At 35.8% G+C, this 22,927-nt stretch overlaps 1 protein-coding gene across 14 annotated transcripts in view; it reads right to left on the reverse strand.

Moving 5' to 3' along the window:
- Positions 1-9,957: 9,957 nt before the first annotated feature.
- Positions 9,958-22,927, reverse strand: part of RESF1 (retroelement silencing factor 1) — a 50,795-nt gene continuing 37,825 nt past the window's right edge. For 13 of the 14 annotated variants that reach the window (XM_072654363.1, XM_072654360.1, XM_072654355.1 and 10 more), the window contains 3 exons: positions 15,379-20,793; positions 14,141-14,218; positions 9,958-10,837 (listed from right to left, as the gene is read on the reverse strand). In XM_072654363.1, the coding sequence (XP_072510464.1) occupies positions 10,671-10,837; positions 14,141-14,218; positions 15,379-20,734 (5,601 nt within the window). In that variant the 5' untranslated portion in view covers positions 20,735-20,793 and the 3' untranslated portion in view covers positions 9,958-10,670. The remainder of the gene's footprint in view (positions 10,838-14,140; positions 14,219-15,378; positions 20,794-22,927) is intronic. The other variant, XM_072654370.1, reaches the window with a different exon arrangement.

Raw genomic sequence — 22,927 nt, forward strand, 5'->3', positions numbered from 1 at the left:
ATTTTCAGTGTGAGCATTTTACCTTGGAAATTAGCAAATGCTACAAATCAGGGTTTGATTTACTATTTTGTTGATTTCTAGTTTTAAGAAATTAATAGAGAAAAGTATAATAATGCAGATTAAAATTAAATGTGCCATGCATTTTTGAAGATCTGGTCATTAACCCAGCACACCACTGAATTGGATATTATAATTAAGATGAGGATAAGGGTAGCTGATTGCAGAAGGCCTCTGAGCCATCCTCTCAAAGAACCTAACCCAGATCGAGAGAACAAATCCCATGGATATAATTATTCCAGCTTGGAGAATCAGGGGGTCTGTTCTCTAATCTTTTCCAGGGATTATTCTATCTCGCTAATATTTACCGAAATCCTTCAGTACCAATAGATACTAGTCTAAAACAATGTTAGGGTTTCTTTCTTGGGAACCTATGGTCTTATCTGTTTCATTGACTCTAAGGGTTATGGTGACCAATGAGTTATGGATCACGTATTTTGCTTCATATTTAGGATAGAAAGACCCTGACTAATCTGTGGAACCCAGTGTCTCAAACACCTCCTCAAAGGTTGGCCCTAACGACCCTGCCAAATATCTGGGATTCAGGGTATCCTTTTGAACTGCAAATGGTCTGAGACAGCTTCCTGGGCCAATATGACTACAGTATTCTGCTTTTGTGATTTTTTGTGAGTCCCATTCAAAGCTCAGGCCAGGCTTGCCCCCAGGAAGTGTAGTAGGCACTATATAAATGCTTATTCCTTTTCCTTCTCCAACTACTGTTTGTCAGGAATTGTACTAAATGCTTTACAAGCATTATGTCATTTTATCCTCACAACCATCCTGGGATTTAGGTGCTATTATTATCCCCATTTTACAGCTGAGGAAACTGAGGCAGGCAGATGTTAAATGACTTGTCCAGGGTTCCACAGGTAATAAATGTATGAGGCCAGATTTGAACTAAAGTCTTCCTGACTCCAGGCCCACACTCTATCCCCCTGTACCACCTAGCCTGATGCAGACAGAGCTCAAGGCTCTCCTCTCCACCATTCCTTATCTGTCTCTTATATTCAGAGTCTGATAGTTTCTCTACCATATTGCTTTGTCCACCTGTGAGTGTGGAAGAATAAATATAGGGTCTGATGTCCTAATATTTACATGATCCTTATGGATTCTCCTGGTTTCAAATTGTGTGTTTGGGGAAAAATTAATTGGACACAAGGGGAAAAAATACTATGGACCTTTGCCCAATGACAGTAACTATAAGATGAAGAGTTTGGGATGTCCAGATTGCTGTTGGGTATTCCGCTCCCATTATTTGTAGGGCCTACTAAAAACAACATTTGCCCATTGATTTCCAATGGTTTGGTTGAAAAAAGAAATGTCTGGATGTAGATTTATACAAACAGGAACAAATGTCCTTCAGTCTACAAGTTTCAGTGTCAGCTTTATGTGTTCCTCTCTTTTTCTCTACCATCTGCAAGGAACAGAATAAGATCTGACTGTCTCTTCTTGGAATTGTTTGATGATGGTAAAAGCTGCTCTTTGGAGTCTATCAACTCACACTTTCAGACTGCTTAGTATCTTGTGTCTTTAGGACTTACTTAAGACAATTATTCCATCCTTTCACAATTTCTGCTGCATGTGAGTAATATGAATCATGGAATCCTCTACTATATCATGCTGTGTTGTCCATTTCTGAGTGGTTACTGATACAAAAGCTGTGTCCTTATCACTAAAAACATAGTCAGGGTATCCCAGCTAGAAACGAATGTCCTTTTCTAGGACTTCTTTGGTGGACATAGCACCGGGGTAGGATACCCTGCATGGTGACCTCCATACCATGTATAGATGTGACACAGTGGAGCTTTTACAAAGGAATATTTACCCCAAAAGTTATAATCACAAATATACAAATACCTTCTTCCCCAGCATATAGGAGGTATAATCCTCCTACCCCCTGTACCACTACCCTGGAGAAAGGAAGGGGATTAGGTTCGAAGCTAGGCTCAGTTCCTGTCTAGCACAGTCTCAGTTCAAAGTCCAAAACCCCTCTCCAACTCAAGTCCCAGGCACTTTGGTTTCTCTGGGCTTCCAACTCTGCCAGCAAACTTGGCTCCAAGGTCACCACGGCTGAGTAGGGATTACCTCCAGCACCTGAAAATGAGGACAAACAACACAGAACAAAAGCAAACACCTCCTAAGACCCATTTCTTAGAGCTGGAGCTAAAAGACATGGACTAGGAAAGAATCATCCTCACCCCTCACTGGATCAGTTCATGGCTTCCAAGCTGAGCACAACAGAGAGGCAGTGGTTCAGATAAAGGCACCCAAACAAAGGAGGTAACTCCATCCAAGTAGTAGGGGAGTCAATGGACTCCAAGTCAGAGCTGGGCATGCCTAGACCAGCCTGGGTTATACAGGAATCCAAAGCCATCAGAGTATGCTGGAAGGTCTCTCTGTAATGCCACTAATCTTATATACTCAATTTATGTCAGGGGATTTTTTCCTAGCAAAGGATTTTGTATGCAATATCAGAGCTAACAATTTATCATGGGTCATGTGGAGGTTTCTTTGAGAGCCTATTACTGCACATTTTTCTCATGGCAATGACTTTCACAAGCATGAATATACTGGACAATGGAGACTTCACAGCAAAGGTCTGGTTAGCTTGCTCATTTAAGTATTATTCTGAGAAGTGCCCTTAATTCTGAGCAGAGATTTAAATTATTTAGAATATCTAATTATTGGGCTTGGTGATGATGTTTCTCCACATCAAGGCTCCTAGATATGTGATGGCTTGATCATCCAGTAGAAAGATTGCCATGAGGACTACTGCAATGTTCAGAAGTCAGTGAACAAAAATATGTTTTCTGTGGACTATTCCAGCACGAGGAGAACTGCCTGGAGTTCCTTGGGCAGAGGTGGTGTAGATGACCCCATCTGCTGTGAAACAGGTATTTCTTCCTTCAGGGAGCTCAGAAGGAATTTCTGATTGGAGAGATGGTTTCACTTGAGGCTTACTGGGAATAAGATCTGTAGCTGCCTGTTGCTTGACAAAAGTATCTTGTAGGTGACTGATTCGCCAATGGCCTGGCTTGACCTGACTGAATATACCATTTCCACTTGATGATAGATGATTATTGGTCTTGGCCTGCCTTATGGGATTTGGCATCAGCTAGTGCCCCCTGAAGGATTAGAATTTCTGGCCCAAGAATGACAAGGCTGTTTCTAGTCAGTCTTTCAGTTTCAATAACAAGCAAGGAGTTGTTTTTCAAGATATATATATTTCAGCATGGCTCCAGTCAGAGTTCTGGTCAAGAACTCCAAAGGCTTAAGTTCAGCAGAGTCCATCCCACTCACTGCTAGTAGCTTATAGAGCTGCTAAGAAAAATGTGTGAGAGGATTGTAAAAGTGTAATGCATGCTTAGCCATGAAGAAGCAAACTTGTCCTATTCTTCTACCCAAAAAGAACTGAGAAAAATGTATTGGCCAAATCAGCCACAGCATACCAATCCCCAGGGATGACCACCAATGCCTCTGTAATACTCTCAATGGCAGAGACAGCTGGAACCAATGACTCAACTTCTTTACTCAGGTACTGGTAATCTATAGTCACTCTTTAAGTTCCATTAGCTTTGTGTACTGGTTAGACTGGTTATTGATTTGAGAGATGGTTTACCTGAGGATTTAGGCACCTAGCAATTTCTGTATCAACAGAATTTCTGTATCTCTCTCTCTCTCTCTCTCTCTCTCTCACACACACACACACACACACACACACACACACACACACACACACACACACACACCGCCTAACTTTACATTGCCTCAACTGTATTACCCACTGGTAAAGGGGCAACACAGGATGACCATAGTCAGCTTTCCGCTCAACTGTTAAAGCTAGAATGCCAGATAGTATTATAGGTACAAGATTATCTCTTGCACTGATCCAAGCAAGTAAGCCAATTTTATAAATCACTCCTATAAGGTACTCTTTTGTGGGAATTCCCATTAATGTTCATCTCAGTGACAGGAAAAGGGAGGAGTAACATGTGTAGAGACTTGGGCTCCCCACAAGGTGGTGCTAAATCCATATCCAGACAGTGCGATATGATGGCCTCTCTGGTTGTAAATGCCCCTCCCTACCCCCAACTATTACAAGTTCTAGTATCTTAAGAGTACAAAATAGTAGTAAGTTCCTTCATGTAGACACCTTATAATCATGGGCAATAGGGTCTTCAGCCTCTCTGGGGGTGGATGGTACTGACTTGAGAATCCGACATTATTCATAATCTAGTTTGGTCTCTTTAAAAATGCGGTGAGGTCAAAATAGAGTGTCACTTGGTGTCTGTATTTGATCCTCTGAGACCAGGGTTGGGGTGTGTGGTCAAAGGAAGAACTGGGGTAACTTGTTTTAGCTGTGAACACGAACAATAAACTTCAGATGACATCAATTGCGTTTTCATATCATATAAAAATTATTGACAGAAGGATGGACTGTCTTACTAAGTGCAGGCAGTGACTGGCTTGACCCATCCTCCTTCACCCTTTACCCACTGGCTGTGGCTATGTGCTGAACCCAGATACTTCCAGGTTGTAGCTGCTGCCCTTCTATAGAGTGTTGACCTGAAAACTTTGTTAAGAAAAGGCAACAGGCTAAATGCATACATTTTATTAATTAATTAATTAATTAATCAATTCCCTATTAAAGATAACGGTTACATAATGCATTATGGAGCCAGAAATGTTCTGGCTACCCAGTGCAGAAATCTTCTGGCTTATATACATTTTGCCGTGAGAAAGGAACTCTCCTAGTTGAACAAATCATAAATTTAGTAAGACAAGACAATTAACAAAGTAATATTGGTCAGGCCTTGAAATTCCAGCTGGGTAAACATATGTCTCGGTGACGAGAAAGGAAATCCCACCACTAGTGAGTGGCAGGTTTCCTGCCCTAAACAGATAACTGACATAGGAAAAGGCTAAACAAAGTTCAATAGAAATTACGACCTAACATATCTATATTTTCTTTACCATTAATATGCCATAACATAGTATATGTCTATAGATAATAAGATACAAAGGAAAGCCTCATTATTCAAGATATAGTGTCTTAGGTTAAAGGTCTCCTTAAGGAGTGTAGAGTCGGCCTTGGCTAGCTTTTGCTGACATAGGAAGAGGCACTCTCTGAGTTTACTTCAGAGAGAACAAAGAGATTATTCCAAAATTTTATAGTAAACATTATCAAGAGTAATTCCAACCTGGGTCACTAATGGGAATAGCAGTTGCTCCTGGAGGATATTTTGTGGTATCATCGCTAGCCAAATGATCCCCAAACTTCTGGGTTTGTCACCCCAAGAAAGCTTCAATTGTAGGGCTATGTCTCTAAAATCCTAGGTAGTGGGGTCTTCTGAGTATCTCCCAAGTTTCTCTCTAACCTGAACGTGGTCTGAGATGGGGAATAGAATAAACACTTTCATTGTCCCACTAGAAGCAGGCACTACCCTCAGGGGAAAAAACCCTGAGGGCCCTGTAGGGGTGGAGGCTTGGGTAGAGAGATAGGAAGTCCCACTTCTTGTGAGGGAGGGGCTGGGGAATGCTACCCCAATTGGATTAGGCTGCAAGGTTAACAGATTTGGATAGTAGGGGGAAAGATCTGCTGGCACCTGAGAGGGCCTGAGGCCTAAACCGAGGTAGCATTGATTGTATTTAGGTGCAGAAACAGAAATTTTAATAAAGAAAAAAGGAGGGAGTTTGTGGGAAACAAGGAAAGAGTTCTGTTTCCACAGGGTAAAAACTTCCAGCTTTGAGTGGTGATAGTTAATCAGAGTTGTGACCTAGCACGGTCAGACTGAAGGTCAGAAATTTGTTCACATGCTTGATGAGCTATTTTAGGGGAAGTCTATCAGAGAGGAGAACATGAAGTCACATGGCCAGTGGATGGTGTGGCGGGAAGTTCAAAATTCAGAACAGCATAAAAGGACTTGCATTGCTATGAACAAACTATAGTCTTCCTGTAGCCTTACTTAGTAGCTACCACGTTCATTCTCCCTGATTAATAAAAGCTTTCCTGATTTCACAAGTATTGTTCTTTAAGGTAAGCATGTTTCTTCGAGTTGAGGGCTTGCTAGTTGGGCTCATTTCTCACATTTTTAAAAACCTTTCCTGTACCTGAGAGGTCTGAAAATTGCCACTGTTATCAGTGATTCAGTTGCCCCAAATTCTGCAGGTCTGCACTGGAATGGCTTACTCTGAACTGCATTCCTCTCACCCTGGTGCAACAGACCTTTCCTACCAACCTTCCAAGGTGTCAGGCTGGAAATGTGTTTCACTACATCTCTTTTTGGGGTCTGTTGCTCTAGAATTTGTTTAGAGTCATTTTTTAAAGGTATTTGATGAGGTTTGGGAGGAGAGCTCAGGTAAGTCCCTGCCTTTATTTCACTTTCTTGGCTCCATCCCCCAATACATTGTTTTTAAGAAATAGATTTGGAATATAAAGATGCGCAGAGCTGGAATTGAATTCATCATGTCTAACGAGAATTGAAAAAAGCAGAGGTGGCAATCATGATCAAACAGTGAAAATATACAGTGAAGAGAGAAGTAGGGAACTTACATTGTGCTTAAAGACACAATAGACAATGAAATAAATATGCATGCTTGTATACACACCTATGTATATTGTATATATTACGTACTGCATTTAAAAAGGTTTGAGAGACAATTTCTGGGTAACTTAATAATTTTATTAAAAATGATAGCATTTTAATAAAAGGATGGTCATTTGACTTTCTTATACCAAAAATTATCATGGTGATGGGCTCAAAAATTGTATGTTCTTTTGGAAGAGGAGTGTTCAGAAGTATGGCAATCAACTCTGATTTACAATTAATGAGACAATGAAGGGATGAGAAGGGCATCATTTTACCCTTGGACAGAGACTATCTCCATACACTGACCACCCCAGCTTTGGGCAATTTAGACAAAAAGGTCTGTCTCCACCCAACCTTGATCAAATGGAATTCACTTTAGACTGAAGGTTGGGTGGGAACAGACAGAGATTAACTGAACCTTCACATACTGAGGTCTTAGAAGGATAGATAAAAGGGAGACCTCTGAATCTCCCCAAATCATTAGTTATTAATAATCATTTCTCTCAAAACACACTGAACATGCTAATTGATGTAGAGTGAAAAAGAGCCAAACAATTGCTTGGGCCTTCAATTTGCTCCTTTCAGATCTAGGAAAATCTAACAAAAAGATAATCAGGATACTTAATAAGGTATTGAATAGAATTTTTTAAAAGTTAGCAATTACAAAACAGAAGTTACAAGAAGCATGCATAGTCCTCAATTTCATAAAAACTTTACAAAAACTGATTATGTGCTATAACACAAAAAGCTTATACACATGTAGAAACACAAAGACTTTAAATCACTGAACAGGACACAATAAAGAGTACAATTAATAAGAATAATTTTAAGAAAGAATTAAACTAATCAAATTCCAAATAAGATATCAAAGAACAAATCATAAGAGCAATAGGAAATTTCCTCAAAGAAAATAACAATATAGCAAAACTTCTAAGATACAGGCAAGGTAGTGTTTGGCCTGGGGAAAATTTGTTTTTCTAAATATTTTCATGTTTTTTATGGAGAAAAATTACTAATAAATTGAACATTAAGGCAAAAGAATTAGAAAAGCAAAAAAATTTAAAACTCAAATAATAACAGACATCCTAAAGAAAAAATAAGAGGGACATTGCTCTTAAGCTTGCTCAAGGGATCCCTGTTCTCAGGAATTCAGGAAGGATTCTTCTCTTTAAAAACTGAAAACACGCCTCATTTTGTATTTCTAGGCCATCACCTCTCTTATGAGAGATGGGAAGCATGATTGATTATTGCTTATGTGGATGAGCAGAAGTTCCTAATGAATGAGACTTAAATTCAGGACTAAGTTTAATCTCATTTAACAACTAGAGAACTAGGAAGTTAACTGATTTGCCTAAAAATCACATATGTAGTGTAGCTGGCAAGGGTTCACTAGAGATGCCCAGAATATTCCCAACTGAGACATTATTCTAAGCTGAGATGAACTCTTTAATAGATTTGGCCATTCAACCAGTTCTGAGTCCACAAAACCATACTGTCATTTTAGCACATCGTTACATCATAATTATAAAGATAAAATGAGGAACTATCAAATGCGCTATGAAAGGCTTAATGCTTCATCACAGTAAAGGTCAGAGAAGTATAATTAAAGTACTTGGAGAAAGAATAAAAAATTCTGAAGAGGATGAAAACTGGGAGCAAAGAAAATTCAATACTACTCTCTCCCAGATTCTATGCCCGTTTCATGCAGCTTTCAAAATTAACTTTCTTCCACAATAACTTGAACACTAGATCAATAGATCATTCTCTCCAGCTCTCAACTATACTAAAAAAAAATTTTTTTAATTTTTTTTCATCAACAAAAACCACCTCTCCCTCCCTTCCCCACTCCCAATTGAGAAAGGGAGATAAAATCCCTAATACAAATAGTTATAGTCAAGTAAAAGAAATTGCAGCATTGGCCAGATCAAAAAACAAAAAAACCAAAAACCTGTCAATCTGAACTTCCCATGTCTTTACCAGAAGATACGTATATATGTAGCATATTTTAAAATGTGCTCTCTGGAATTGTATTTGGCCACTATGTTCATCAAAGGTCTTAAGTCTTTCAAATGTTGGTTTTCTTTTACACAGACAGACACAGGAGATTCTGTTCACCTAAATGCATCATTTCATGTCTATCTAGGTTTCTCCGAAACAAACCTTTCATTTCTTACAGTTCAATAGTATTTTTTTTATACCACAGCTTGTTGAGCCAATTCTCCAACTAATGATCACCCCTCAGTCCCCAATTCCCTGCTACCTCAAAAAGAATTGCTAGACATTTTTGTAATCTTTTCTTTGTTTTGATGAAGGAAGACTAATCTCTTCTTTCTGGTTCCCAGTCCATTTTGTTTCTATGGAGTGAAATGCATTTCTGTGCCCAACTTAACGTATTTCACCTTCCTTGGATTAGTTCAGATGAGTGAAATTTTCAAGTGTCACTCCCTCTCCCCATCCTCCTGTTTTAAACTATTGGCCCATACTTATTAGATCATATTTCCCCATGCTTCCCTTTCCCCCTCCCCAGTGTATTTCCTATGTCTCTCCTTTTCCATTCTTCTGTTAAAAACATCACACAATAACAGACCCACTTTCAGGACTTTTAATCAGACATTCTCTATGACCCCTGATGTTGATAAGGTTCTGAGAGGACACATGTTATCATCTTCCTATATTTGAATATAAGCTGTTATGTACCTCTGCACTTGTTTCTATGATATTGTGGTCATTATCAGGAATACATTGATGTCCTCTTTTTCATTAAAAGTCTATTTTTTCCTCCTGTGGGATCATACTGCTTTGCTAAGTTATTCTTGATTGTAAGCCTATTACCTTTTGCCTTCTACAATATCACATAAAGTCCTCCACTATTTTATAGGCTACTAAAAAGTGTGTAATACTGATCATTGGAGCAGCAGTCAAAAAGACCTAAACTCAAATCCAGCTTTTCATTTATTACCTGTGCAATCCTGGGCAAGATGCTTAACCATTATCTCAGTTTTCACATCTGTAAAATAGGGATAATTATACTATCTACCTTTCAGGGGAGTTGTAAGGATCAAATGAGGTAATATTTGTAAAGTATTTTGCAAACCTTACTCCATAAAGGATAGTTATTATTTCTGGCTTCCTGTATTTTTTTCTTCCCATGAAAGAAACGTGAACTATGTGCAAAGCACTGGAGATACAAATAGAAAAGATAATCTCTAACGTTTTTATACTACTTTATATACAGTACAATTGTTTACATTAACATCCTATTAAAATGTGTTGACAAACTCACTGAAAATAAAAAAAAACCCACATCAACTTTTTCATTTTTTAAAATAAATGTTTATTTCAAGTACGAAAAGTAATGTTTAAACATCCAAATTGTTTTCAATGTAATAAGTAAAAAAACCAAGACTTTGGGGAAAAGTTTACAATTCAAGTACAAAATTTAAAAGTACAAAATGGCACTTTTAACAAAATACTCAAGAATATATTTCAAAATTCACAATTAGTTAAGCTCTGCTAATATAGCTTATAAACATAAGAATGTATTTACAATTCTAATTAAAGTGTACAAGTAGTTGTTGAACAGCTTTTCCTCAAATTTAAGGATGAAATTTTAACAGTTCTAGTCAGCATTTGAAATACAAAAATAAGAAAAAATCAAACAAAACAATTATTTTGTAATTATGTCTGTTTGGTTCCACAATATAGCAGCTAAATACTTTATGGTTTCCCTGTTAAGCACAATCAGTTTTCTTTGCATCAATTTATTTGATGCTTTTCTAAGCAAAGATATATTAAACTTTCTCCCCATTACAAACAAGTTGTTTCTAAAAGATGTTACTAAGTCAGAAATAAAGTTTATGACTGGAAAGCCTTCATAATTGCAATGGTGAATCCACTGTCGGCTACAGAATTGAATTTTTTAAAGGAGAAAAGAATAGAAATTAATTAATCCTTGGAAGGAAGAGCATTTGGACATTTTCAGTACTACACACTGCTTCCTAAACTTTATCTAACAAAAAGTAATTACTTTGTAGGACTGTCATCTAGGCTTCTACTTCTTTTCTCCAAATATAATTTCTTGTAGGTCTGAAACATGGTTTTTGAATCTTTTGGCGGGTTCTGAACAGCCTTGCATCCATCCACACTCAATGTTTTCTTGTACACTCTTGAATTAGATACAGCATTGTCATCTAAAGGAAATAAATGTTACTGTTACTTAATATTTAGCACCAATGAAGTATGGAATATTAATTTAATGAAAATCAGCTACATTAGTTTCATTTAAAAAGATGTCAACGCAAAGTTTTATTTATGTATAGTCTGTTTTATGATTTTCTTTTCATCTTCTTCATTCCCTAATGTTTCTCTTTATTCTATATCTTTCAATTTTATCATGTCAAAATAGATATAATCATTTAACTCTATATCCACACTTCAAAATAGCTTTGAGTTTTGGTTTGAATGACTCGTATCTCACTTCAACAATCTCAAAGGTCAGGTTTGTGTCTCTCATCTTGTTCAATTCTGTTTCAGATAGCCTAGTTTGTCCTATCAAGGCAGGTATCACCTTCCCTTTCCGTGTCCTTTTCCCTCCACAGGGTGTACTGCTACATTTTAATGTCCCTTTTCTAGATTCCATGATTTCCCTCTCTCTGCCCCATGGATTCCTATCACTACTTGGCTTTGTCTCCATCTGATCTTTCCCCAAATATCCCTTTGTCTGTTCCTTGGCACTTATTCAGTGTCCTGTGTTTCTTTCCTTCTCTTCCCCAACCCTCTTCCCACATCTTTGCAGATTCGTAAGAAAGGACTTCAGATTAAGGTCACAAAATTTTAAAGATTATGTACTCAAAACACCATCCTCAAAAGAAAAATATGCTCTACAACCTCCAGCTTGTGTTGATATCTGATTCCTTGTATTCTTTCCTTTCAAACAATATCCCATGTTCCTTCTGTTTCCCCATGTCTCTGCTTCAGTGCTGTCAATCTACCTCTTCTTTACCTCTGTATCTTACACCTTCAGTTTCCCTAGGTTAGTTTTTCATTTTTCCCATGTTTATCTCATTTTTCCCTTCTATTTTTCTTTAAACTGATAAATCTAATTCTAATCAAAATAATGCTATTATTCTAAGCTTATCATGCTTTCCTTTACCAATTTTATTTTCTCTTTGGTTCTCTTGCCCCATTTCAGTCTGCTTTTTACCCATTTTCTCACAATTTTGGCATTCCTTTTCAGTCTTTTTCCTTCTGTTTTGAGTTTTTGAAATTTTTATTATAACAAACATTTCCATAACATAGTATAATTTAAAAAAATGATTGTACATGAAAACTGCAAATCCATTATATACAATTTGCTATTCCTTTTTGATTTAAGAAGTGTTTCACATTCTACCTTTCCTCTAACAACAGTACAATTTTAGAAAGAATAAGGGGAACTCATTCCAACAAGACTCCTAATTCGGTCTTCGTCAGGAATCCAGCTCACAAGTTCACAATTTGCAGGCTGTACTCTTCCTTTTTAAAGAATCATAGCACCGGAAATTTTGCCACTCCTGCAGCTCTTTTCCTCTGTTAGATTGTTAATTTCTATCTTATTGAATGTTGTTTCCTCTTTGTGCCAGCAGAGGATCTCAACAAATACACTGATTTCAACAGAAACTTTTAAGCATCTTTGCTGAACTGCTACTTACAAACAGGCAAATCAAAGAACTCCTTTTTCTGTACTCATGCATATACACTTGAAATAGGAGAGCTGTTTTATTTAAAGAAAACATGAGAAATAGACACTATTTTCAATGAAAATAATCTGCTATATAGTAAACAAAGTGTTTAAAATTTTGGGTACTTTTAGTATGAGTTAGGGACAATATTTAAAGAGATGAGCTTGAGAACAATAAAATTGGGCAAATTTACAACTGGCTAATTGGATCAAGGACAGGTGACTGTCCCCTGCCAATCCAGAAGGTGGTCTCTAGCGACTAACATTTATATTGTGACTTACATAAAATATACATGGCAGAGTCAACACAAACCTGGAAAAGGCAGCTCACATTAAAAACAGGCTAAAATGGTAATTTAAAGCCAATAAAATTTAATTTAACAGGTCTAAATGTTAAATTCTATACTTGGTTCTAATAATTAACTGACTAAAAGCTGTTAGGCCTTTATTTTAGATATTTCTTATGAAAATTATCTAGGGTCTGGTTTTCATTAATTATAAAATGAATAAGTAAGCAATGTGACATTATAGTTAAAGAAAGGTTTTGCAAACTTGGGCTGTATTAGATTCAGAGAAGCAGCACTTCCACTCTGCTCAGACCATGTATCTAGAGGACATGTTCACTTCTAGGTATCAAAGCATATGAAGAACAGTAACAAAATGAATTATATTAACAGTGACCAAAACGGCAGAAGGACTGAAAATCAGGTTTAGAAGCATGGTTTTTGCTGTAGTTCTGTTGTTTTAGTTGTGTCAGACTCTGTGAACACATTAGAATTTTATTGGCAAAGACACTGGAGTAGTTTGTTTTTCCTTTTCCAGATCATTTTACAGATGAGAACTGAGGCAGAATTAAGTGACTTGCCCAAGTCAGTAAGCTAATAAGCTTGATTTGAACTCAGGAAGACTCATCCAAGGCCAGTACACTATCCACTGCACCATGTAGCTGACTTATATAGAAAGTATAAGAAGAATATAAAAGCCTAAAGGCTGTTGGCTATGACCTGGAAAAGGGAGAGAATCTGTTCTGAGATTTGGCTCCAAAAGCAGGAAACCTAGCCATAGCAGCTAAGTAGAAGATGCAGAAAGTTTCTGGTAAGATACAAAACAAACCACCTTCTTCTGAATCAATGAAAATCCTTTGGAGGCAGTAATTCACCATTAATGGAATCTTTCAAATGTAAATAGGATGGGTCACTTGTTGAGGATTTTGTATATCGGGTATACTTAAGTTAGTGTGAACTAGATAATCTATGTTATCCTTTTCTAGGTGCTAAAGTCCACGATTCTGTAATTATTTAAGTCTCACTCCCTAGTGTCATGCATCCATCCACCTTTCATTTTTCTGTTTTTGCTTTTTTATTTAAATGTGTACTGTGTACCTTTAATGCTCAATGTTTTCAATTAAACAAACTACTGCACATTCAAGATAGAATGTCTCGCTTTTAAATATAAAATTCAGATTACTGTCTCCACTTTTATAAACAACAATCCTACTATTTAGTTTCAATTTCTCTTTTTTCTTCATCAGAACTGTGCTGGAAGTTCCATTTTCTTCTTATTAAAAAAATTAACACAATAAACCAAGATAAACATAAACCTTGCCCACTTCAAAACATATGAGATAAAAAGTAAATCACAAATAATAAAGAACAATAAGTATTAATATGTTATTTTCATTAAATATGATCTACCCCAAACAAGGACAATAACAGTAACATCCATCATTCCAAGGAAAGATGGACATTAAAACTGAGCACAGGCAATGTGTCACCTTTATCTTTGACTGCTTCTATTTTCCTTTTCTTCTGAGGAATACATTTTAACCAGTCTTCTTTTGTACTTTTAATGCCTGCAAATGATTAAACTGTCATTTTAATATATCTTAATTTGCAAATATTTCTAAACTCTAAGATAACTATATTTGAAGTAGAAAGGCTGCATTGCGCACGCATGCACACACACACAGAGAATAAGGCAGAAAGCATTTTATAGAACTAAAAACAATATTAATCTTCATGACTTAAGTTGTCTCAATGAGAACACATTCTTACATAAGGTACTTTTTTTTCTCTTTTGCAGAAACTAAATAGCTTGCCAAATGGAAAAACAATGTTTTCTTCCCCTCTCTGAAGAAGAAAAAGTGCCATACCTGACAAAGATCAAAAGTGCCATGTAATAGTACTACTGAAAGGCAGAAAAATCTTTTAACCTTGTAGAGAACGAATGTTTCTATAGTTCGTTGGCACATCAATTTGATCAGACTGTAAAGTCTAATTTCAGTATTCCAGTACGATATAACAATGCATGTATTAAATATTTTCAATTAAGCTGAGTGATTTCCATATGGATAACCAACTAAGTGTTCTCAAGTACTATTTCAAAACTTGAATGAAATAATACATACCTGTCTTATGATAAATTAAAATAAAATAATCTATCAAAAACCCCAAGAAGTACAATTTCCCTTGCTAATGTTTTTTTTTCCTTTTTAATACAACACATCTCTCTTAACAATAGACATACTGGAACTTTTACATACTATTTCACGTAACATTTATGACAACTTTACTTTTAGAGTTGTGGGGCATTAGTTTTTTAATATAGCAAAATAAGAATATATAGATGAAGAAACGGTGCTAGAAAACAAAGTCTACCAAAGAACAATTTTAGTTGCTAGCAGAGTATTTGTTTTAAACACAAAACTTTCTCACACAGCTGATTACAGTATCAATATTACATTTATAAAAGTATTATGCCATTTGAACCTCACAACAGCCTTACTGAGGTAAATACTAGCTATTATACACATTTTACAGATGATGAAACTGAGTAAAAGTTAAGGGCCTGGTTCACTGTCACACAGCAAATTAAACGTCCTTGGCAGGATCTGAACCCAGGTCTCTTAATGATTCCAAGTCCACTACAAATGTGATGTTTCTCAATTGTAATTAAACTGGGTAACTGAATCACTACCTTATGTAAGCAATCATCTTTTTAAAAATGCCATACCTTGCACAGGAACTTGCTCCTTCCTGGGAAAAGACTTAAAATCTGGATGTTCTTCACTGTTTCCATTCTTAAATAGTTCTTCTGGACATAATTTAAATTCTAGCATTTTGGGTTTTTCAAATTTATCCTTCTCAAGTGAAAATGAATCTTGGTTGGACCCATTATCATCATTACCACACTTAATTTGATTCACAGAACTCCTGGGTGAACAGTCTAATTTTGTCAGGCAAATACTTTCTTGTGCAGTACGTTTAAATGCAACTCTGTTCAAATAGAGTTTCTTTTGTTCCTTTTGATCCTTTCCTTGGAGAGGAATTTGGTTATATTTGTTAATTTTTCTGTTTAAAATAGCAACATTATCAAGCTGTTTCTCACCAGCTTTTTCTTGTACATTCCTTGCAATGCCACATATTTTGGACTCTTTAGAATGATGGATCTTGCGTCTGTGAGACTTAGTGGCTTTCTTATGGTGTGCTAAATTGTCTAATGCCCTTTTATATTTCCGTACACTGTGTCCCTCATTTGATATTGCACAATTAACCAGTTTTATAGTGAGTTTGTTTCGCCATGTATATTCAGAAACATGTGGCCTATTTTTTTTAAATTTCTCGTTTTCGTGCCTTTGCTTTAAGTCTCTTTTACCAACTTTTTCTTTTTGCTTCTGTCTCTGAAAATAATCTTGAGAAGACAAGATTTTATTAATACATGGACTACCATTAGACTTTGTAGAGTTCAAGTTCACATTTAAAGTATTCATTATGTTCTGGTGGACATTTCTTTCCAAGTTTGTTGACTTTGCATCGGTAGAGGTTTTTTCTTCACAAAAATTTTCTTCATTTGTGCTTGAGAGAGATTCACACAACTTAGACCCATTTACTATAAATGTTTTCTGTTCTAGCTCTAATTTTTTCTTTTTCTGCTCCATATTAGATATACTAGGTTGTTCCAACTTCCATTTGGGATTTTTAAACTTTGAGCACCCTGACTTAAATTTCCGTTTTAACTTCTCTGTTGATACATCTCTTGAAGAACTTTCCTTCTTAAGAAATTCTTTGTTTTTAATTGACCAAAAATGTGATTTTCTCTTTTCTCCATTTAAAGCGATTAAGTTTCTTGCCTTAAATATCTTCTGTGCATTTCCTTCAGAATCTCTTTCATTACATTTTGCTGCTTTCTTCCCAGAAGAAAAACTAGTTTTTTCTTTTTCCATGCCCTTTGGTGAACATTTTATTTCATCTTGTTCCATTTCAAGCAAACTTCTTTTACCTTCAGGATATGCTGGAGAATTCTGCAAATTATTCTTTAATGAACTATTAATTTTTGTATCAAGAATGGTCCCATCAGTAGCTGGGTCTCCTTTATAGCAGAAGTTTTCTGAAAGAGAACTCTGGCCTTCAAGCTTCTCTTCTGTTTTAATTTTCTTTCTAGAATCACACAGACACTGGGGCACTCCATCATAAACTGTAGATAGCCAACCTAACGCACAGCAATGAACATCATCTTTTCCTGAAGAGGGTACCGTGGAATCCTGACTGGCATTACTGCTTGTAGTTTTCGCATATGAACCACAATGATTTTGGACTTCTGTTACTGATTCCTTTTTCTGAGAATTTTCCAATTTGTCTAGGTTGTCATCTTCCTTGCAGATTTCTTTATTCTCTTTAGGGAACAATTCTTTCATGCGCTCTGAGCTCAATATTGTAATCTTAATTTGGTTTACTGGATCTTCAGAGTCACAGTTGCCTTTGATACTGGTTTCTTTATCTTTAGTTACTGGCTTCATGGTTAGTTGCAATGATGAATTTCTATTTTCTATTGGCATATTGTGTGTGTCTGCACTTTCAATACCATAAGGAAATTCTTCTACAAGTTCAGACAACTGGTCATCTAGATATTTCACAGATGCTGCCTCATCAAAAATAATCTCACTGTTTGCTTGTTCAATATTTTGGACCATACAAGATAAAGGCTCTTTGGTGAAATGCGTGCTGGATACATCAGCAATTTCCTTAGAGTTAAGATCTGACTGATGATCAGTTGATGAGCAACTATTATTACTCACAATTTCCATCTTCTCAATATTTTGTTCCACATCATTTTTTACTTTTGCAATTCTGTCATTTGTTTCACAATTCTTTAACTTAAATGATTCTGAAGTCCCCAATGTTTTTGTCCCATTAGATAATTTAGGTAGGGAATTAGTAATTTTCAGCAAATTTTGCCCTTTAAAATTACTCACAGATTCAAACTTGGTCTGATTCAACTTCTCATTAAGCTGTTTATTATCAATTGCAGTGCTGTCTGGTAAAGAAGCCTCTTTCTTATCAATCTGTGCTGAAGGGACACAGTTGAACATATTGGCTATTTGGGAATTATAAAACATATCACCTTCAACAAGAGAACAGACACTGGCAATTTGTAACAAGTCATCATTCATCGGAGTATCACCCAACAACTGCTTTGAGATTAGATCTTCTTTGTTTTGTTCTATACCTTGCCCTGAGCTGTTTGCATTGTTGGGAGAACAGATGTCCTTTTCTAAATGTGAAAGGAGTGGCTCAGAGTTGCCTAGTTTTTCTTTCTTTGTTTCAGATGAAAAACTTGAGTTTATGTTTGAATGCACTATTCCAGACGATTTTTTGTCTTGTGATTTTGAATCAAACTTATTAATCTGTGCAAAATTATCTGTTGCAACAGAAATTTCTGTCCCTTTAACAGTATTAACATTTGTTGAAGCAACTGCTTTTTCTTTAGCTTGGTCTTGCAAACTACACACACTGCCTTCTTGAATAACTGGAAACACTGATTCGAATGAAGATTTAATTGGCTTTTGAGGTTGGTCACTTGATGTTTTTACCTCCGAAAGGATTAAAGGTGAAACCACGGCAATTTGAAGTTCAATCCCCTTTGTCAAATTTAAATTTCCAGATTCAAGTTTGTGACCCACAGGAACACTCACAGTTGGTAAAACTGTTTCATTTGTGTTTCTTATAGCTGTAGGAGATGACGTTCCATCTGATACTTTGTTTTTTCCTAATTTGTCACACTTTTGAATGCTAGCAGATTCTGATGGTGCTTTTTTCCATAATGCAAGACATGCTGTTAGCTCTTCCATGGAGTAATTATTATCCTTTGTACAAGATTTCCCATTAAGCAAAACTGAAGTCCTGTCTTTCAGTTTAATAGAATTATCCAAACCATCTGCATTTGAGAAAGTAGTCACTGGAATTCCTGTGTTTTTGAATTGTGATTGAGTACTAGTGACTTCTGTTTTTTGTTTTACTACAGAATGGATAGATTTATTACAGTCTTGCATATTTTCACTTACAACTTTTGCTGATGTTTCCTGATTCATTATTTTGGGAGTAAAATCTAAAGTTGTATTATTGCTTTTAAGGAGATGAGAAAGTAGTTTATAATTGTCCTCTTTATTTTTCAAAACTTTTTGTCTTTGTTGGGCAACAGAAGTTTTCATCATATCTGCAGATTGTTGAGGTCTGTCAAATCTATCACCTTTATTAAAATCTAAGGGGGTCTGATCTCCAAGTGTGTGTACAGGATTAACAGCTGATAGGATTTTCTGACACACAGGCGAGGGTTCTTGAAAAAGAGCATTTACATGTTCTGTTTGCAATTTTCCAGAACAGACTGAATTTGGCAAGACTGAATTGCCTTGATTAATCTGTCTGCTGCAATCTACTTCTTTAATACTAGTGTTCCATGTGTTGTTAGTTTTATTTGTATTTTCTGTAGACTGAATTACTGTCAGTGGTTGATGTTCTGAATTAATTGACATTAACTGTGGAAAAGACTGATCCTTAGAAGGAAGTTGCAGAGCCGTAGCAGGATTCTGTGGCAAGGAAGAATTAAGTGTTTTATCCTGACTTTCAGAAAGAAAGGATTTTTTAATTTTAATTTCTTTTGCTAATTTCAAAAATTCATTTTTCATTGCCAGTAACTTTTTTATATCCCTAAATAATCCTTCTTTTGTTATCTTGGAATCACTTTCTTTTGATATATCAATGTCTGAATTAGTTGAATGACTACCTTCTGTAAGAGAACCACCACCTTTTACAAAGGTACTACTACTACCTTCCCTGAGAGAACCACTATTTTTCCCAAGAAAACCATTGCCTTCTCCAAGAGAATGACTATTTATCTGGTTACTTGGTCCTGGGATTCTGCTCATTAATTCAGAGGAGGCATCGCAATGAGTTGTTCTAATCTGCTTGTTTTTATAGTGAGGTATTCCACCAACCGCCAAAGAATTGCCTGGTTCATTAAAGGGATAGTTTGTTTCAACATTCAGTTTCTGATGGCTGTTTTCATTAGTGTTCTGCCACTGTTGTTGACAATCTCTTCCAAAAACTCTTTTTGGTTCAGAAAGCTGTACTTGTTGAGTATGTACAACTTCATTAGCTGGATTTTGAGCTAAATACTGACTATTTTTTTGAAATGGTGGGATTAATCTACAATAGTAATTAGGAAGATTTCTATTACTGGTCTCAGTAACTGTACTAATAGCTGCATATTGTCGTGACTGTACCATTGGATATGGTGGTGGAGGTGCTGCAACAGCTACAGTAGGGTTTAAAAGTTGATTATTTGTAACCTGTAATGGCGTAGCTGAAATAGTGGGTTGTTTTTGAATGTTTGTATTAGATAAATTGGTTACTACAGCTCTGTGTGAATCAAGATACTGACTTGGTTGATGAAAAGGCAGAGCTGGTCCACTGGACGTACAGGGTGGTACCCAACCGACTTGCTGTTCTGCTGAATATAAATTAGATGCTTGACTTCCTGGATACAACGAAGGAACTTTTGAAGGATTAGATGAAAGCATCTGTAGCTGCATAGTATAGGTATTTGATGAGACATACTGGTCCTGAGATTTAAGGGCATTATGTACACTACCTCCAACACTAGTTTGCGATGTCACACCAGACAATCCTCTGCTGAAAAAGACAGAATCACTCACTGAAGAACTTAACCAAGAGTTTCTTGGAGCTCCAAGTGATCTGTGTGAACTCTGATCTGGTTGATTTGGTACTACTTTCAACTGTGAATAAGGAATTCTTTCAGTGGAAGTTTCTGGGATGACTACCCTACCAGACATATCTGGATGAGAGGCTTGCTGAGGATTTTTAGGACTTTCAATATTTTGATACTGCAGTGACTGTAAAGTTGCATTTTTATTGTTAGAGCAAACAAATACTTCCTGATTATTTCTAGAATAGTTACAAGAATTCTGAGGCGTTAAGGTATGTGGACTTAAGGCTTTTTTCAGAAAACTTGACTGACTTTCTAAATAGGATGGAAGAGCAGCACTATCTTCTGGTTTGGTATTCCAGTCCATTGTTCTTTTGAAGATGTGCCAGTATAGTCCACATCAGCTAATTTTTAAAGATCAGTAATCTGAAAGACAAGAAAAAAATTATTCTTTTTCCAGTAAATTGCTCCTTAAAGAGTTTATGACAAGACACTAAACTGAGAAAAAAAATCTGGCTATTATAAAACATTCAACTTTTGTTCACTGTATTTCCACCATTTTCTCTATCATAGGATCATGAAACTAGTTGGTTTCTAAAGGAAGAAAGACTGCAGGGGAAACTAAATAAGGCCAACACTAAAAAAAAAAAAAACAAAACCCTTTCAGTCCAGACAAAGGAAAGGTAAAGGATAAATAAACACAAGGTAAATGTCAATTTAAAGTTTCACAGATGATCAAAATTAATGCACTTTTAAAAGGTCCTGGCAAAAAAAATTACTCCAATGCTTCTTCACAATACGGATGTGACCATGGGCAAAAGTGTCACATCTACAACGGAAGAAATAAGTTGAAAACAGGTTCTTCCTGAATCCTGAATACAAGCCAATGTTTTAGGCTTTTACACTAGATTTTAAGAAGTAGCTAGACAAAGTATAGAATTTTACTTGTAGTTATGTACGCTACCTCCAACACTAGTTTGCGATGTCACACCAGACAATCCTCTGCTGAAAAAGACAGAATCACTCACTGAAAAACTTAACCAAGAGTTTCTTGGAGCTCCAAGTGATCTGTGTGAACTCTGATCTGGTTGATTTGGTACTACTTTCAACTGTGAATGGTGGGAGAACAGTGGGAGAACAATGTCTACATTGGAAAACATTCAGGAAACAAGTTAAAAATTAACATGTGGTTACAATAAGTTGAACAAAAGTTTCCCACTGAAAATTTGAGAGCCATGAACTTCCTTTTAAAAAATATTTTTATATTGTACTTTAAAATAATTGGCTTCCTTTGTAACTCTATATATTGTTTTATACATTTAAAAACAGTCTCAGAAATCTGGGACAAAAAAAAAAAAGAACCTCTGAGTTAAATGCACTTGCCTACAATCAAACAGCTAAATAAGTTATCAAAAGCAAGACCACATGCTACAAACAAACAAAAAATATTTTACACAGCATTTGCTGCTGAAACCATTTTGTTGTTTTAGAAAAAAGAAGCAGTAAAAACTGTTAAGTTATAAGTGGTTGGTTGAAAAGACTAAATCTTCTACTATATGCTATGAAAAATTTATAACAGAATCATCTAAAAAGCAACATCATAAAGGTCATGATATAAGTAAGACCTTTCAGATCAGTAAGAGGAATTCTTAATTAAATAAAGATTAGAATTCAAACTCCTCTGCACAAGCATTAAGACTGCTAGAAGGGAATCTGATAAATTGGGAGAAGGGAGGGAATCTTTACATCAAATATCAAAATCAAAGCCTAATATCCACAATAAATAGGGAATTAACATAAAAATAAGACTAAGAATCAATCCAAAACAATCAGAAATTTATGTTAAAATAACTTAGATTTTACCTCATATCCAAACTACCAAAGGATAAAAGACAACAATAGTCAGTGTTGAAATGTCTTTGGCAATAGAGACAGACACATGAACAAACTTGGTAGAGCTGTGAATTAAACTATGATGGAAAATAATTTGGGACTATTAGAAACAAAAATATTAATCTACTGATTAATCTTTGATTCAGGGTATTCACTTCTAATATCCACTGTATTTTACTAAGAAGATCAAAGACAGAAAGGCCTTATATACACCAAAATATCAGTGCATTTTTATGATAGCAAAAAAGTGGAAATTATTTTAAAAAACAAATTACTGTCCATACTATTACGCCAAAAGAACTAATAAATGAGGAATAGAGTATCATGGTAAAATCTGAAGTAAACAAGGAAATCAATAACATCAACAAAAAAATTAAATGAAAGATGGTTCCAATAAAACCATAAAAGGTCGCACTATGAAAAAAATAACACATTTTCTACAATTTTCTTTTTTTACAACTTTTTTTCAATTGTACCTACTGGAATTCATAACTAAATAAAAGATAAAAGTTGATCATTAGAAGAGGGGGGAAAATATTTGCATCAAACATCACTAGTCTGACATACAACATACTTATGAGCAACTGGCACATTTCTAACACTACAATCCATTCTCGAATAAATAAGTAGCCAAAGGACAAGTAGTTCTCTGAAGAACTGAAAACCA

The sequence above is a fragment of the Notamacropus eugenii genome, chromosome 3 (genome assembly GCF_028372415.1).
Source record: "Notamacropus eugenii isolate mMacEug1 chromosome 3, mMacEug1.pri_v2, whole genome shotgun sequence".
NCBI lineage: Eukaryota > Metazoa > Chordata > Mammalia > Diprotodontia > Macropodidae > Notamacropus > Notamacropus eugenii.